Source organism: Rhincodon typus, chromosome 11, assembly GCF_021869965.1.
Source record: "Rhincodon typus isolate 14 chromosome 11, sRhiTyp1.1, whole genome shotgun sequence".
Classification (NCBI taxonomy): Eukaryota; Metazoa; Chordata; class Chondrichthyes; order Orectolobiformes; family Rhincodontidae; genus Rhincodon; species Rhincodon typus.
Window position 1 is genome coordinate 66,755,739 of NC_063342.1, and position 17,830 is coordinate 66,773,568.

The window sequence follows — 17,830 nt, forward strand, 5'->3', positions numbered from 1 at the left end:
CCAGTTACTCAATAATCTAATTAAAAAATGCCAGACAACAAACTGGTCACAGAAGCTTTATTTTGTAAAGTGTCTGTGAACGTATGATCAAAACTCAGCAATGTCTTTTGGTAAAAGCAGGATGAGTTCTCCAGCAAAGCTTAGTAATGTATTATGTGTGTAAAATCTAATCTGTCACCTTCGTCAATGCACTCTTAAGACATGTAGCTGGGGTACTTGGTTATCATCTCCATTTTAGGTGGGAATGGTACTGACGTTATATGCAAACTGTTTTGCATTGCCAAATAATAGCGACCAAATAAAATGTTTGGACCACAAAATTGTATGGTATAATTTGACCTTCAGATTCAAATGATTAGTGTGTTACTGTAGCATCCTTCTTGCAGTTCAACATTTTATCTATTCAGATTACTGCCTTGTAATCTGTTGCAACCATATTAGTGTCCGTTGTGATTTTGGATTTGTGCAGTAACTTGTAACGCTACACTGATGACTTGATTTCCCTCTTTACATGCTGCTCTCACAATCATTCTGTTTGAACGTGGGCTTGTTTAATAAAAGCGAATGGAAGCTTCATTACATACACTTGTGAAAAGTTCAAGTTTAATGATGAAAAAGATGCATTTAGTTAAATATTATTGCGGGTCATCAGCTGCTTGTTGAGCCTCTGATCTTCTTAATTGTATAACAGACTAACAGTCCTAATTGAGACATGTATTGAGGACTTGACAAAATTAAATAGCTGTTAAATAACCTTGACAATTAAAATAGTATGTTCATGTTTTTCTTGGTTAATATCCGTGTTATTAGCAAGTGTGCTGTTTCTCCCTCCCTTCTGGGATCAACATCTGCCTCTTAGTCCACCATCAATATTGGTGTATCCAATGAGGCTGCTGCCTCCCTGCGGAACAAGCGCTGGATGAGAAAAATAAATCAGTTCATTGCAACTAATTCCAAAGGTGTCCTAAATTTCCCATTAGATGAATAACATTTTCACGTATCCTCTAATTAACCTGTTCAGAGATGTTCTTGCACACCTCTGAAGCAGTTGGGGCTTGAACCCAGGCCTCTTGGTTCAGAAAAAGGGATTTTACCACTGTACCACAAGAGCTCCAATTAATCTTGTTTTGCTTTTGCTAATTAACCTTGTTATTCTTTTGCTGATTAAACTAGGGTGAGAAGCCATTTTCAATAGTTAATTGGAATGAACTCTTGGTGATTATGAACTTATCATCCTTTTCTGGGTTGCTTTGAAATATTACCTCCTTAAAATACATTGTTTTCATAATAGTGTCTGCCATGGCTTATTGGCAAAGTTAGCTTAAAGATTTCAGCACAAAATCCAGATTGACACTCATTCACCATGATAGCGATGCAGGTTATATTCCTCTGCATTCTCTCTGTCAGTAATACAGCTGGAGGTACTGTCATTTGACGAGATGTTCACCTAAATTATGCCCTCTGGTGGAGGCAAAAGATTTAATGCAGAATTTGCAAGTTAACAGCCAAATTCAACCCATTTCCTTTTTTAGCATTTACGCCTTGACCGACGTTGCCAAAAGCAGACTATCTGGTCACCATCGCATGGCTGTTTTGTGTGACTTTGTTGTTTGTAAATTGGCTGCCTCATTTCTTAGATTGCAACATGGACATTTCAAAATTTTTTTATGGGCTGTAAAAGGTTTCTGGACATGCAAATGTTGTCCAGGGTGAATAGCCTTGGAGACGGTTAAGTTTGAATTTGTCAAACTTCCTTTATAGCTCATGCTTTTGCACTTAAGCATTCTTCTCCTCTGTGCCTTTTATAGCACACTGAACAAAATTGACAACACTTCTTTCATCCATGGATTACTGTTGCAGTCATCCAGCCGGATGCTTTGTTATTTGCAAATCCAGGCAAGGGTGAGACTATTGTCACTGATTTCTAAAATCAATTTCTAAATCTCTTGAAATTTCAGTATGCATTGTTGTATACTTTTTGGTGTACAGTTTTCTGTAGTATAAAGTTTTGTATAGAATCAATTAAGTTTAATTTGGTGCTTCTAAACTATGGTGCACCTGCGTTTATATAATTACCTGTGGATGAGCTATCTGAAATATTTTGAATATGGGCAGCTGTGAAATGAATGCCAAACTTGGAAAGGTTAAAAAAATGAGATGCTGAAAACTTGTTTGATAGTATGAGCTTTGAACAAGTTAAAGAAGGGAAAGAGTGGTGTACCTGGGGGAATTTGGAATTGATCCAGGCATTTGAACGTTTTGCTAATAGAGGGCAAAAGTAAAGTCTGTTTGGCATTGGCAGCTTCGGTAATATGATATTGGCCTCAGGGAAATTGCTGTGAGGATTGGAACATGTGAGAAAAGTAACAATAAGATAATAGTTGAATTGTTGTGGCAAAAGACCCTCATCTTGAGAGTTCCTTGCACCTGGTGCTTGACAAATTGGATGAAATGTTTTGAAGGTGGTGGCTCACTTGTAAAGAATAAGAGCTTGTGGTTATCACTGTCTTCGAGAATGATCGTTAAGTATTGAGCTACTTTGACTAAGATTGCTTGATGTCAAACCAAACCTGATGGATGGCTAGGCCAATTATGCTGTTATCAGCTGCTAGCATTCATCTATGGGGTCCTCTCAGCAACATAGTCTTGATGTCTTACTTGTGGTAAATATCTGATGATTTTCAATTTGTTTGAAACAAAAAACCTTGTCACTGGCTGAATGTATTTTTAAAAAATGCTCAGTCTCTTTACAGAATTTTTTTCAGGGAAAAAAGCCATCCAGCCTCAACTACAATTCTTAAAATTTTGCATTATATGAAGTGGGATTTAAAAAAGATCCAATCAAATCCTGGAGCATGCAAAATCCCATTTCCTGTTCATTCGCACTGTCCTGGAACTTTGAGTTCCTGAGATGAGACATTAAAATGCAGTCACCTCTTTGGAAGATGGAACTGTCACAGACATGAAATAATGGAATCTGTCTCTGAAATATACAAATGAGAGGACTTAAAGGGCCTTATCAAGCAGGAGGGGAAAGCCAGACAATAACTTAAGACAGTCCTGAGAAACTGTCCGCCTCTCACTCTCTTATTCTCTCCCATATGCCCACGTCAGCCAAAATTACCCACCCAGAGAGAAAAGTGACTGCAAATGAGATTTTGCTCATCAAGGAGTTCTGCATTGTACACATGCAGCCAGGAAAGCAGCTGAACTAAATGGCCTAAATCTCATCTCACCATATAGAGATCTATCAAGGAACAAGGAACAACTAACTATCATTTTAACTTCCTTGAACTGAAAAATCCTTGCCAGCCTGTGCTGTTTGTCTGCCAATGGTACGTGTGTATTTGGGCCCTGACAAATGTGTGGCAAAATGTATGTTGTTTTTTTCTGTCTTAGCTTAGAGGACAAAATAGTTTCAATGAACTTTGTTTTTTGAGGAAACCTATGAGTAAAATCTTAAATCTTTTTAGATGTAAATGGTGGGATACTTAGAGAGTTGGCAAAACACACTCTAAATTGTGAAGTAAAAGCTTTTTTTCTCAGAGTGGAAAAGTTAGAGGGATAATTCCATCACTGCTCACTTTAATACACCTTTAATACTCATATTTGACCATATGTGTATATTTTTCCAAAACTCCGTTCATGTGACTGTGAATTTACAGTTTTCTGATATTAAGTGTAATCAAAACCATAAAACCTCAAACAACCCCCTTCCATAATAAATGTTGTTTTGTAAATGAGCAAATGATGCCAAATTCCAGTATGCTGTTTCTCATTGCGGCCCAGAATTTGACATGTGGTGAGTAAGGTTTGTGCATTTCAGGGTAACATTTACTGCTACGTAATTCTTGCTTGCACCATGCCTCAAGTTCCACTGACAACCGTTTTTGGAATGTAGGTTGAGCGTGGAGTGTGGGGCACTTGTGTGTACTGTACGTTACATATATTTTTATGTAGGACCCTGTTCTTTCCAGACACACATAATGTGCATGCCTTGCTTCTGTTACAACTCCTAAGAATAGGTGAAAGCCATTCAGTGGTTCATTTCTCAGGGCGTCTTGACCAAACACAGTCAATCTCTTGTGTAAACTTTGCATGCAGCATAGCATTTAACTATCCATCAGCCTTAATGGCTTAATTCTCCATAGCAACACCTCTAACAATGAGTCCACTTGCCAACCAATCAGCACACTCCTTTCTTGCAATAAAATGTTGATCTTACTCTGAACTGGTATTCTTGCAAACTGTTCGGCGAGAAACATTGACAAAATCTAATTTTTTTAAGCAACATTTCGCCTTTTGTTAACTGACAGCAGCTATTCAATCAAAACGATCAATTGTCCAATGCATTAGCAGCCAACAACATGTGGTTAACTGAGAATACAAATTTAGCGAATGTTTTGTCAACAGTCTACATCGTAACATATAGGAGCAGAATTAGGCCATTCTGCTCATCGAGTCTGCTCCACCATTCGATCGAGGCTGATATGTTTCTCAACCCATTCTTCTGCCTGCTCTCTGTGACCCTTGAATCCTTTACTAATCAAGATCCTGTCTATTTCTGTCTTAAATTCACTCAATGACTTGGTTTCCACAACCTTGTGTGGAAATGAGTTGCACAGAATAATCACCCTCTGACTAAGTAATTCCCCCTCAACTTAGTTTTAAAGGGTAGTCCCTTCACTCTGTGGCTCTGCCACAGGTCCTAGTATCTCTTAGTACTGGAAACATCTACTCTGTGCCCGCTCTATCCAAACCTCAGTATTTTAGACGTTTCAATGAAAGTACTGTACCCTGCACAGGTCTATTTTAACAAATGATGAGGACTTGCCAATCTCATCCTTAATATTGGAATCAAATCTTGCCAATGACCAAGGTCAGGATTATCAGCTTATAGTTTTCTGTTGTCCGCCTGGCACCCAACCTTTTTAAACAGGAGTGTTACATTAGCCATTTTCCAGTCCTCTGGGACCCTCCCTTACTCCAGTGATTCCTGAAAGATCATCTCAAATGCCTCCACAAATCTCCTAAGCTATCTCCTTCAGAACACTGGGGTGTAGTCCATCTGGTCCCAGTGATATATCCAACTTCAGGGTACATAGATGTATCGACTAGGATTGTTGAATATTTGTAAGGCATTGCCAATTAATAGTTCACATGACTATAATTTTGCTGTAAGATGCCCCTGTGGACAGTACATTAGTCTTCTACGGCATTGCTGTAGACTACAGATATCAGAACTTGAGGTTGCTACTTCTCCATACTGACCATTGGGAAGCATAGTTTTCACCGGGTCAAATATCCAGGTGTTCATTTGTTATTCCCACTTGGGAATAACATGAGCAAATAATCAAGCACCAACTTTTGTTTGTGGAGGAGAGTTCCAAACACCTGCCACTCTGTCAAAGTACTGTATAACATCTCACCTGAATGGTCTGGCCCTAATTCCCAAACCACATCCCCTAGTTCTGGATCATTCTAGTAAATTGATTTTGTACTGTCCTTGGTGTCTCTGATCTTTTTTGTAATTAAAAATACCAGAATGGTGCTTCGTACTTCATGTGCTTGAACCGAGACTAAGTCAAAGATTACTTGACAGCTTTTCAGTTGTGAGTGTCTTCTACTGAATGAGGATCCGATGCACATTTAGAAGTATGAGATTTCTATCTTGCAATTGTTTTAATGTAAACCTTTGAGATCTTTTAAATATTGCCTATAAATTGTCATTTTGTTGATTTTTAAACAAAAAGATATGGTCCATGTTCAGTGAATGGCTGAAATTGTTAATGTAGAAATCTGGAAACTGACCAAATGTGTACTACATATTTATGTCTGAAGTACACCTTTGTGCAGACTTAAAAGCATTTCTTTTTTTTAAAAAATTATCCAGGTCGTTCATATTGCGTGTGCACACAGCGAATGTTACTCCAGTGTCTGGAATCACTTGTGCAGAAAGTGCAAAGTGGAGTGGTCCTTAACTTTGAAAAAACTGGTCCAGATCCAGTACCTGTTGGAGATGGTAAGTTATATCTTTTGCCAAAATTAACTATTTAATCATTTGTATTTATAATTTTGTTCCACAAGCTGATGCTGAGATTAACCCTCAAAAGTTTTAACTTCTTGTGATGCCATTAAAAATGGATTGGTAGGCTTAAAATGTCAGACTTTGGGAATAGCAATAGCCCCACAAATGTGTTCCATTACTTGGTTAGGTAGTGGCTGATCTGGATCACAATTCCATCTGCCTGCATATAAGCATGAATATACAAGGTGAACAACAACCTTCCCATCTGTTTTTAAATTTTCAACTGATGGAGGCTCAGTAGATGAGAGAGCTCCAGATTTTCCCTTTCCATTGTAGAAATGCTTTTGTCATCAGTCTCTCTTTGCATGGTTAGACGCCCTTGTTCTGGATACACCTGTCAGGAAAGAAAGTAGTTTCTCTCTATGTACCATATTAAATTCTTGAACAAGGATGCAGTGTTTGAACTTATCTGGCATCCTGTACAGGAAGTGACCAAGTTGGATTGAGTTCAGACCATCATTCAATGTTGTGTATCCACACTGATCTTGTGAATATGGTGGTTGCTTTGTTTTGTGATTTAATAAAGAGGCATTGGAGCTATTGTGGCGAGTGTTCAGGCATTCCATCTGATTGTAAGATAATGTAACGCAAGATTAAATCTTAACACACATGAAGATATTTTCAGTGTGGAAGATGCTTCTGTGTTATTTTACTGTAATTGTGTCTTCAATGTAAAACCGATATTGCCTTGAAATTGCTGGAAAAATTGTCAATTTTATGGGTGTTAGCTGATCTAATCGATTTAAAAACACTTCCAGCAATTCATGAAGATAATAGAGAATAAGTAGACTGATGGCAAACTAGTGAGGACTGTCAAAATTGATGGAAAGAGCTTCTTTAAATATATTAAAAGGAAGAGGTCTAGGTGAACATGGGCATCTCAGAAAATAAGTCTGTGGAGGTAGTTATGGTGAACAAAGAAATTGCAGAGGAGTCAAACAGATATTTTGCATCCATCTTTACAATGGAAGATACTTGAAACGTGACTTTAATACTAAATAATATGTGGTAGGAATTAAATACCATGACAAGACAGGTAATATTAAACAAAGTAATAAGGCTAAAGGCAGGTACGTCACCTGAACCTGACGGCTTGCATTTTAAGATCCTAAAACAGGTAGCTACAGAGATGTGGATGCATTGGTTGTCATTTTGCAAAAGTCCTTGGATCTGAAGAAGTACCAGAGGAAAGGAAAACTGCCGATGTGATACCTCTCCTCAAAAAGAGGGAGAGGCAAAAAGGAGGTAACTATAAACAGATGGTCTGGACATGAATCATTCAAAAACAAGTTAGGATCAGTAATTGAGGATGTATTAGCATATTTGGAAAATCATAATCGAATCAAGCAGAGTCACCATGGCTTCATGAGGGGGAAGTCTTGTCTATGTAGAGTTTTTTTGAGGCATTCTCAGCCAGAGTAGATAGAGGAGAACCAGTAGATATTTTGTATTTGGACTTCAAGAAGGCATTTGACAAGATGCCTTGCAAAAGTTTGAGATAAGAGCCCGTGGTGTTGGAGATGGTATATTCCCATAGATAAAGAATTGGCTTGCGGACAGGAAATAGTCCAGAATAGGGTTAAGGAGTTCTTTGGCAGGTTGGCAACCTGTGACTGCTGTCAGTTCTGGGACCGCAATTGTTCACAATATATGTTAATGACTTGGAGGAAGTGAATGTACTGTAGTCACATTTGCAGAAGACACACAACTATGTGGAAAGGCAGATTGGAGGAGGAATGCAAACTGTTTAGAGGGCTATGTTAGGTTAAGTGGGTTAAAAATTGGCACATGGAGTGTAATGAGGGAAAATATGAAGTTCATTTCGGAAGGGAGAGCAAAAGAGCAGAAAATGATTTAAGTGGAGAAAAATCTATAGAAAACTGAAATGCAAAAAGACTTTGGGTACATGTGCACAAAACACAGAAAGCTAGGAAACATGTGCAGCAGGTAGTCGGAAAGGCCAGTGGCATGTTGGCCCTTATTTCAAGGGGTTTGGTGTACAAGAAATGGGAATTCTTACTACAGCTGTCCAAAGGGCTGGTGAGACCACATGTGGAGTATTGTGAACAGATTTTTCCTTGGATAAGGGGACAGGTATTATTTATTTGAATACAGTTCAGAGTGTGTTTACCAAGATGAAATCCTCCAGGAATGGAGGAATTGTCTTAGGAGCAAAGGTTTAATGGGTTGGCACTCTACTCATTGGGGTTTAGAAGAATGGGAGGTTTCTAAAGGAGCTTAACAGGGGAAATGCTGAGAGGATGTTTCCCTCATGGGACAGTCTAGGACTATAGGGGATCACCTCAGTCCTAAATTAGCTTCCGTTTATTCTGAGACTGAGGAATTTCTTGAGGGTTGAGTGACTTTGGAACTCCTTGCCACAAGAAGCTGTGGGGACAGAGTGCTTGTGTATATTTAGGGCTGAGATTCTCTATCGGTAAAGCAATCAAGGGTTATGGGGATAAGGCAGGAAAATGGATGTTAGGACTGTTGGATCAGCTGTGATCCAAATAAAAAGTGGAGCAGGCTCAAGAAGCTGAATGGTGCACTCCTATTCCAATTTCTTATGTTTCTTATCGTCAAAAAGATGTGCATTCTTCACAAATTTGTGAAAGGTTTAAACCACTTTGCCATTAGCGTCGTCAACACTGAAACCACTGCGACCCCTCAATCTCCCTATTGAAGTTGATTGTCAGAAATTGTTGAATTAAGTACATCAACATTAATCAAATTCTAATTTTATCACAGCTGTATAAGGGTGAGTAATAGATGTCACAGGGATCCTGTGATTTATGGTGCAAGTTAGCAAGGAAACCAGAGTCTGAATGCTGCTTGTGCAATACAAAGAAAGTGGACGGATGGAGTATGTAAGACAATGAATGAAGCTTCACAGAGTAAATGTGAAGTACGCTTCTAGCAAGAAAAGGAAAAAGCCCTTTATGGTGTCAAAATAACAGGCTGAAGTTGAAAGAGCTACGTGGTCAGAGTAAGCTCATCAAATCAGTGAGGAAGAATAATTGAGGTAAATAAGATCTAAGCGTCAAGTCAGCAGTATCAGTACGACACATTCATAATTCATCAATTTGTCCTGACGATAGCAGGATAGTTGATGTTCAATTCAGTCCATTAGTATGAAAGAACAGTCAATGGAGGTGTCTCCTCTGATCTTGTAAGAAAGACTTGAGAATTAAAGGGAGGTGACTGGCATGTAATGTAGTAGAGGTATATGGTGTTATTTACTAGGATAGAGAAGTAGATCTGGAAAATTAACTCAAATTGGAAGACCCAGGACAAGATCAAAGTAAGTGTGGAGAACTGAAGTGGAGGTGAATACTTCGGAATTATGACAGAACTGAGTGTTAATAACATTTGGGATGTTCATGGATCTTGGAAATACGACAGAATAAGTGGCTTTCCTAATGTATGTTTATCTATCTAACGGTTTCATTCAATATTTGGCTCTAAAACTTGTACGCTTGGTGTTTGACAATTTTGAGGATGTTATTTCGAAGTGTAAAGGGATTACAGATTCTATGATTCACATATACACAAAAGGGCAAAGTTAGTGGCAACACAATAATATTTCAATTATTCTCAACTGCTTTGTTAAAAAAGCCCGATTGTAATTAAGAAGAACTACCTAAGAAAAGTACTGAAGCAGTATTGTTACTTGGAGTGAATGTGAAGGAGTGAAGTAACAGTTTTGAGGGAAGTAGTTCATTTGAGATACTTGAATCGAACACAGCTCTATAATTCCCATCTATAATTCTACAACTATTTCAATTGATGGCCAAAGCAACACTCTTAGAATAATTCGGGATTAAGGGAGGAACCATTGCCGGTAATTCTCAATCTCGTCACAAACATTGCTGATCAGTCGTTGCAAATAATAGCCAGAATCCACCTAGAACTGCAGGCATCTCTGTTGGAGCAAGACAATTTGCGTGTAGTTTCAGACATCTACATCTGACTTAAATTATAGGGTATTTGTGTGCATCACTGGATTGATCCAAGAAACTTTTATTCTCTGAGAGTCACTAGAATATAGAAATCGCTTCAACTCTGCATGTTTTAAATTTAGAGTTAAACAGCGAAACGGTTTTCCTGATTTTGAACAAACTTTTTCCAATATTAGATCAGATTTTTAAAACCTTTCTCAGGCCATCTTAAATTGCATTGAAACCTAATCCCTACTTGCTACAGTTGGCTGTATTGAAAACTCCTCTTCCTTGATGAAGCATTTGAAAAAGATACTTGGTCTATCACAAAATGGTGAAATTACCTCCGAGGTAATCACTTATCATTCCATAAAATGTGTTTTTTTTTCCTTCTGTTAATTTGCTGATTTTACCTTGATTACACTTAGTCTTATGGCCTTTTTGTTGAGGAGAGGATTGTTCCTAATGAAAAGAAATTGTTGGAAATGCACAGCATCTTTAAATGGAACATAAAAGCTAACTTCTTGTAGTTCCTTCAGAATTGAGGATTTTTCTGATTTCTTTTTTGAATTACTTTATGTCCCATGCTGTCCTGATAGTTCAATGATATACATGTTGTGGTGTGCTATTAATTCTCCTTGATTTGTCTTCACTCATGTGAGTCTTGATTGAGCATTAGCAGGCAAGTGAATAGCACTGAATGAATTTCCTCCATCGTTATAGGAGGCCCATGTGATGTTCATTAATCTTAAAATATTTTTGTGCTCTTCAAGGTTGTTAATGCTGGAAAGTAAAATTAACTGCATTTCAGACAACTTTGTCCACTTAGTTCTATCCAAACTGGTTGCACCTATATTCCGCACTAGTACAGTGGTCAAATTTAATGCCTTGTAAAGAATAGTTTTCTGCTACAGAACTATGTTTCCGGTTAGGGACTGTTCAAATTTCTTCTTTAAACATGAACATTGACTGACTGGTCAAGGACCGAACATTTTACATTCTTAAACAAAAACAAACTTTATTAAATAAATCAAAAGCAGCATCACTGTCTATAGTTTTGAGAGACGTGTGTTATAAAGTCACTTTGGTTAGTTTCCTCAGTTTCTCTACCATGTGAACTCTTGAAGGTTTATTCACTTTTTTAGGATTCAACTCACACAGCATGTTATTCTGAAATGATTTTAATACTACTTTGTTTCAGCTTTCCTTTGTTTCATTCACTTTTTCTTGGTGATCTTCCACTTTTTCTTCACAGGTTGCAAAAATGGGGATGTCTCACTCCTTGTTTGGGTTGCAGACAGATATCCAATTGTCCTTCTCATCGCTTCTAAGCTAGCTTTTATGACTGCTTTCAGGCTCTGAGGGCCACTTTAGATTTCTTCCTCCAGCTGCAAGCTGGAACAGATCTTTGACTTGCTCTTCCCTGCTGAAATTCAAACTGAGATAGAACTTCATTCTGCATTCCACAGGGCGAACGATGAAGTTGATATTTTCTCTGCTTGAAGGGCTAGCTAACATTTATTTTCTTGGTTATCAACTCAAAGCTGCAGCAAACACCAAAACCAAAACATCTCTTCCCAAATTGGACTGCTTCCTTCTGCCAGAAACCACAAAAAAACTTTCCAACCGAAGCCCCACCTTCAATTATCTGGATGGCGACATGACAAATAGAAATGCAAATAAGTTACTTTCCTTTCAATAAGTCTTTATTCCTGTCAGTTACAGAATCAGTCTCTGTACCGTAAGAGTTTTGTGATCCTCTTTTCCAGAATTGCTAACTTGTAACTTATTTTGTGAAGATGATAATAAACACTATGCTTACCCAGAGGTCCAGACATGTGACTAATTTAAATGTTTTTTCACTATGAACTGAGCTTGTAACATAATGCAGGCTAATTAAATCTGGCCTTGTTTGATTTTCCTTTTATATTTGGTTTGTTTGTCTAATTCTTAATCAAGCCTGCTCTATATACATTAGTATTTTATTTCAAACTAAAAGTTCAATTCTGAAACATAATTGAATTACTAGTGCTAGACTTTTGCAATATTCACTAAAACAGCTCTCACTCTCCAGAAAGGTTCCTTAAAATCAGCAGAGTGAGGATTAATTGACTGCCTAGGCTTGGGTCAGATTTGAACCCAGGATCCTCGAATTTGTCAGTTAATTTGTTCATTGAGCCCCCTAATTTATCCAACTCCCTTGTGACTAAAGTCAATCAGTGTATAAAATAACTGAACATATGTTATCATTAAGGAACCTATTATAGTAAATTAAACCAAATAATTGTAAATATGGTTGTTTGTCATTTACATTTTATTAATCTTGTCTAGATGGTATTCTTGATGCTCTTAAATCTGCCCCTCCGTTTGGACCACAACTTTGGCACAGTTGTCACAAACTCATCTATGTACGGCCCAACCACAAAACTGGTGTTCCAGTTGGACATTGGCCAATCCCAGAGTCCTTCTGGCCAGACCAAAACTCTCCAACCCTAGTAAGTTTTTGCCAATCTACTAATGCATCTATTTGCCTCCAAGACATTTCTTATATTAATTAAATAACTTCAAGTACTGTATTCATGTGTATATGTTTATCTAAAATGGCAACTGAAAGAATACCAACTTTTTTTTTGCCTTCGTATCTTGCATTGTTTGACTGCTTGAGTGTGTATGAGACCTCCAAGCCACTTCTATCCCAGCACTATCAGAGGTTTGACTGTGGCTCCCCCTCTGTATGCACAATGCTTCCAAATCTTGCCACCTGGAAAACAAAGGTGAACAAATTCTAGCAAACTCTTCTGGCGCCTTAACACAACAAATTAAGCTCACTATTACTTATGTTTGAGATGCCTCTAGGAGCTGCTGCAAAATGTGATGTGTTGTGTGCAAATATTGCAAATTCCATTCGATACTTTTACTTTGCTCCTTGAACTAAATACTTAAGAGGCTTAATATGTGTGCACAAATTCTAGAATGACTGTTAGAAAGAATTGCCAAAAAAAAGGCATTTGGTCCCAGATTTTCACCTTGCACTCATCAGGATAATTTATAAGAAATAGCAGTAGAAAAGGAACAGCATGTGCATTTGAATGCACTTTTTTAATCACATCATGTATACCCAAATAGACAGTATTGCCATGTGATTCCTTCTAGGTCTAGTGCTCTCAACCAACTTTGTTGGATTCGATGAGAAACATGTCTGAGGAAATGACAGCTAACCTCATCCACCTTTAGATATTTACGATGCGTAGATGATACATTTGCTTCAAGTGAATCTGTAGCTGTATGCATGTGTTTCCTTTCACATCTTAAGGACTCCACCCTGTGCTCAAATCCACTTTTGAAATGGACCAGTCAAATTTATTTTTCCCTCATGGAATGTGGACATTGCTGGCAAGACAGTATTTGTTGCCTGTCCCTAATTGCTCTGGAACTGAGTAGCTTGCAAGAACATTTTGGAGGGAAACTAAGAGTCTACCACATTTATGTGGGTCTAAAATCACTTGCAGGCAGACAGTGGCAAAACAGCAAATATCCTTGACTGGGAAGGACGTTAGTTAACCAGTGTTTTTTTTAAAAAGAATCAATAATAGTTAAATTTCTCACCATCTACGTTCCAGATTTGTTGACTGAATTCAAATTCCACTAGCTGCGTGGTGGAATTTTAACCCATGTACCCAGACCACTTGTCTTGACTACAGGATTACAAGTCGAGTGATATTACCACTGCACCTTTGCTCCCCCCACACCCCCAGCCAGGGGGATTTTCCTCTTCTGTCGACTGCAAGTATACTTTCACTGGATAGTATGTAGTTTGGGGTTCTTGTAGTTCCAAGCACATTGGCCCCATCAGCAACCTTGTAAATTGGGCTCAAACCACTTGCTGACCCTGCAAAGTAGGTACTCACACAGGACACATCAAAGCCATCATTTATGATGATTACTACCCTGATTGGATATCATGCAAGCTAATGAACAAGTCTAAGGTTGTTCCAGAAAAATGCTCAGGTTATCATTTTTCTCGAAAGAGTGAAGTCTCCCACGGGTTTGAGCAGTGGGTGAAGCAAACTGTTTCACACTGCTCCAGTGCGGCAACACTGCGAGTTGTGCTCACCACTAACTGGATACACCTGTGAAGCCAAAAATAAATTCTACATTATGCATAAATGAATAATGAAAAGATGAATTTCATCGCCATTGTGATATGAGGTATGTAGGCAGTGTGCCCCAAAGATCAGAAGGTCCATGTTAACCAGTATATCCCTTGTGCTATTCCCAGCAGGCAATGTATCAATTGTATCCAACCAGCTCATGTTTTAAAAAAATTTCAAACCTGTGTCCAGTGATTGGTAAGATTCTGTAATTGAACAAGATTTCATTAGTTATCCCTTGTATGAGAACAATCACACCGGCAACAAATTTAGGATTGTCAGTCAGGCTTGCAGTGTGGTACGTTATATACTGGTAGCTACTTTAATTAACACAGGACCTGTTCCTTGCAGACTAGAAGAATGTGTGTATACAGTGCCTGTTTCAACTCAAAAAAAAAGGGTAATAACCATTTCCTGGTGGAAATTTAAATACAGCTTGACAGTTAACTCTCAATCGTGATTTAACATGTTCTCCATGGCAATACTTCTGCCAATCAAACAGCACACTCTTATGCAGTCTAAACATGTTCCTTTTTCATTGGTATTATGAATTATACTGATGAGTGCAACATGAAAAACTTGCCTTAAAAGAAACCTTTTGTCAATGTGCAAGTTTTGTACTACCAAATGACTGTTTTAGCAAATTAATTTGCTTTGAAACTGACTTGGTTTGTTTTGTAACATTTCGATTCTGGACATTGCTTGTTTTATTTCTATACGCTTTCTTAAACCAGCCACCCCGCAACGCTCATCCTGTGGTGAAGTTTTCCTGCGTTGATTGTGACCCAATGGTTATTGATAAACTGCCTTTTGATAAATATGAACTGGAACCTTCACCTTTAACCCAGTTTATTCTGGAACGTAAATCTCCTCATGTCTGCTGGCAGGTAAGAGAGTCCTGTACAATTTGTCTTTTGTTTACCCACACTTGACAGTAATTTTCAGGGGAAATCCTGCTAGAAGTGATTGAAGAATGTCCTCATTATTGTTAATTATGATTTAGACATTTTTTAATTTTCTTTTTGTAGAGAACACTGGTTGTTTCATGTTTTTGTAAATTTGTAATCAAAAGAATATTTAGGCCTTTCCTTGGGTAGCTTGTATTTGAGGGTGAACACCCGCTGATTTATGGAGACTCTATTTGGTTGCTGAGTTAAATGTTTGGTGTGTCAGAGACAAATAACAGAGATAAAAAGACAGGCATGTTGGGGAAAATGATTTAAAAGTGGTGACCGAAGTTCAGGAAATGCAAAGTAGTTCACGTTAAAGGAAATTAAAACTCTTGGCTATCACTTTTGACTGCATTGCCACCTGGGGTATTCGGCTCACATGTGGAATGCAATGATGTAATTGACAATTTAAGACTTGCCTATGTAATAATAACCTCTCGTTGGCAGAACGGGTGCATACTTGAGAAACTGCTGAATATCAGGGGTGTGGGTGGGGAGTCTTTAAGCTTGTGTATTTAACTTGCCGTTAGAACAGTGTCCTATGTTTTATTGCTGCAGTTCAGTTTTTAATTGTAATGGTGAGGTGGTTGAGTTTCTGCTGAGAGGACACAGTGGAGGGACTGCCATTTCACTGGGCCAGATCCCAATATAGTGTATAGTCATTTTTTCCATGATGATGTAACTGCAGCTGAAACCAGAAGTGTTTCTCAGTTACTTTAAAACACTTCATTTCACAATATGTTTTGGCAACTACTTTGTATGGCTAATCTGTTCAAAGGAAGGTTCCATTTTCTGGCATTCTCCCTCACTGCTTGCTGGATCATGCTAAGTCTTGTCACTGAAACTTTGGCCGTCATCATCCAAAGATATTCTGCTTAATTTGATTAGTATGTCGGAATGAAGGAATCTTGTTCAGACTGTACTCCCTTTGCCCCAACTGCTTAATAATGCAAACGGTCCCATAACCAGGCATGGATGTTTCCGCAGCTGTGCAGATGGTACTGGTATGATCACCAATGTTCTGTTGCTGTAATCGTGGCTGGCTGCTCATTTGTGTTTGTGATAACTTTGGTTAGCTCAGTTGATAGCTAGATTGTGATGCAGAATGATGCCAAAAGCACAAACTCGATCCAAACACCGGCTGTCTCTTTCATTCCCTCTTCTCTCTCTCTGTTCTGTTCTCTCCCTTCTCCTCTCCCTCCCCTCTCATGTTCACTTCTCACTCTAACGATCTCCCCACCCCTACAGCCAGTGCTTGAAGCAGGATAGTACCCCTGAGCCCTCTTAAATACTGAAATTGATTGAAATGTTGAGGTCTGCGAGGGTCCTTTCAGATAACGTGGAACTTTTTATTGTTAGCAACTTGGGCCATTGTGCATTGATACCACTCTGTTAGCCAAGTCAACGTGATTGGTGAACTTTAGCTGCTTTTGGACTTCTGTTCAGCATGCACCCTAGTTGACCATGCATGTTTATCTTGATACTTTGATGCAAATTTTCCTGATTGGGCATACAAGCTGCAAGCATAGAATATCCAGTTACAGTATAGTCCCTCCTGCAATTCAATGACGTTGGAAGGTTGCGCCACCTCCATCCCAAGGTGAGGTTCATTTCTAATCAGTTAATTTGAGGGTTCCATTTGCTTTATCACTTTCAGTGTAAGAGCTGTGGCACTGCATACACATGTTTACTTACAATTAACATTGAAACTGCACAAGCTGAATTAATTTCCGATGTTCCAGCTGGCCACAAACAAAAAATGTCAGATTTGACAAAATTCAGTTAAGCCCAAGATGAAGTTTAAAATTTGCAAAAATCAAATACTGAAATGTTATTGATCGATGTTAAATTTATCTGAAAAGAAAATTTTAATTTATTTCTGCACTGTACTGTTCAAAAAAAATTTGTTAATTGATGATCAAAGGTTTTGTTATGAAAAATCCGAAGTGTAATAAGACCTTAAGGTGTGAGAGTAGAAGTTGGCCATTGAGACTGCTGTGCCATTCAATTGATCATGACCGATATAATAATTCTTCACTCTACTTTCTGGCCTTATCCCCTTAACCTTTGATTCTTTTACTGATTAGTAATCTGTTTGTCTCAACTTTGAATGTAGTTAACAACCCAGCCTTGCAGTAAAGAATTCCACAAAATCACCCTCTGAGACAAGAAATTCCTCCTCATCTCTACCTTAAATAGTGGACACTTACTTTTTAGATTATGTCTCCCAGTCCTCGACCTTCCCACAAGAGTAAATAACCTTTTCACATCTGTCCTGTAAAGCTCCTTCGGAATCTTATGTTTCAGTAATGTCATCTCTGATTCTCCTAAACCCCAGTGAGTCTCTAGTTGGCCTTGAACGTGGTGGTGAGCTGCCACCTCTAACTGTTGTAGTCCTCATGCTGTAGGTTGACTCACAATGCCCTAGTGACCCAGTGATAGTGAAAGAATAGTAATGTATTTCTAAATCAGGATGATGAGTGGGTTGGAACGGAACTTAGAGGTGGTGGTGTTCCCATGTATCTGCTGCCCTTGTCCTTGTAGATGAAAGTGGTTGTGGCTTTGAAAGCTGCTGTCTAAGGATCTTTGACTTTCATTGGTGCATCTTGTATATAGTACATACTGCTGCTGCTGAGTGTCAGTGGTGGATGTGGCCGATCAAGCAGGATGCTTTGTCCTGGATGGTGTCAAGCTTCTCAAGTG

At 38.5% G+C, this 17,830-nt stretch overlaps 1 protein-coding gene across 6 annotated transcripts in view; it reads left to right on the forward strand.

The window, feature by feature from the left end:
* The window catches only part of LOC109911494 (integrator complex subunit 6), an 83,205-nt gene that overhangs the window by 22,970 nt on the left and 42,405 nt on the right, over positions 1 to 17,830 (forward strand). For 5 of the 6 annotated variants that reach the window (XR_007263218.1, XR_007263216.1, XR_007263217.1 and 2 more), the window contains exons 6-8: positions 5,894 to 6,022; positions 12,358 to 12,521; positions 14,912 to 15,064. Coding sequence is in view for 3 of the 6 variants with exons in the window: in XM_020510812.2 (XP_020366401.1) it covers positions 5,894 to 6,022; positions 12,358 to 12,521; positions 14,912 to 15,064 (446 nt within the window). In the remaining 3 variants the exon portion in view is untranslated. The remainder of the gene's footprint in view (positions 1 to 5,893; positions 6,023 to 12,357; positions 12,522 to 14,911; positions 15,065 to 17,830) is intronic. The other variant, XM_048602934.1, reaches the window with a different exon arrangement.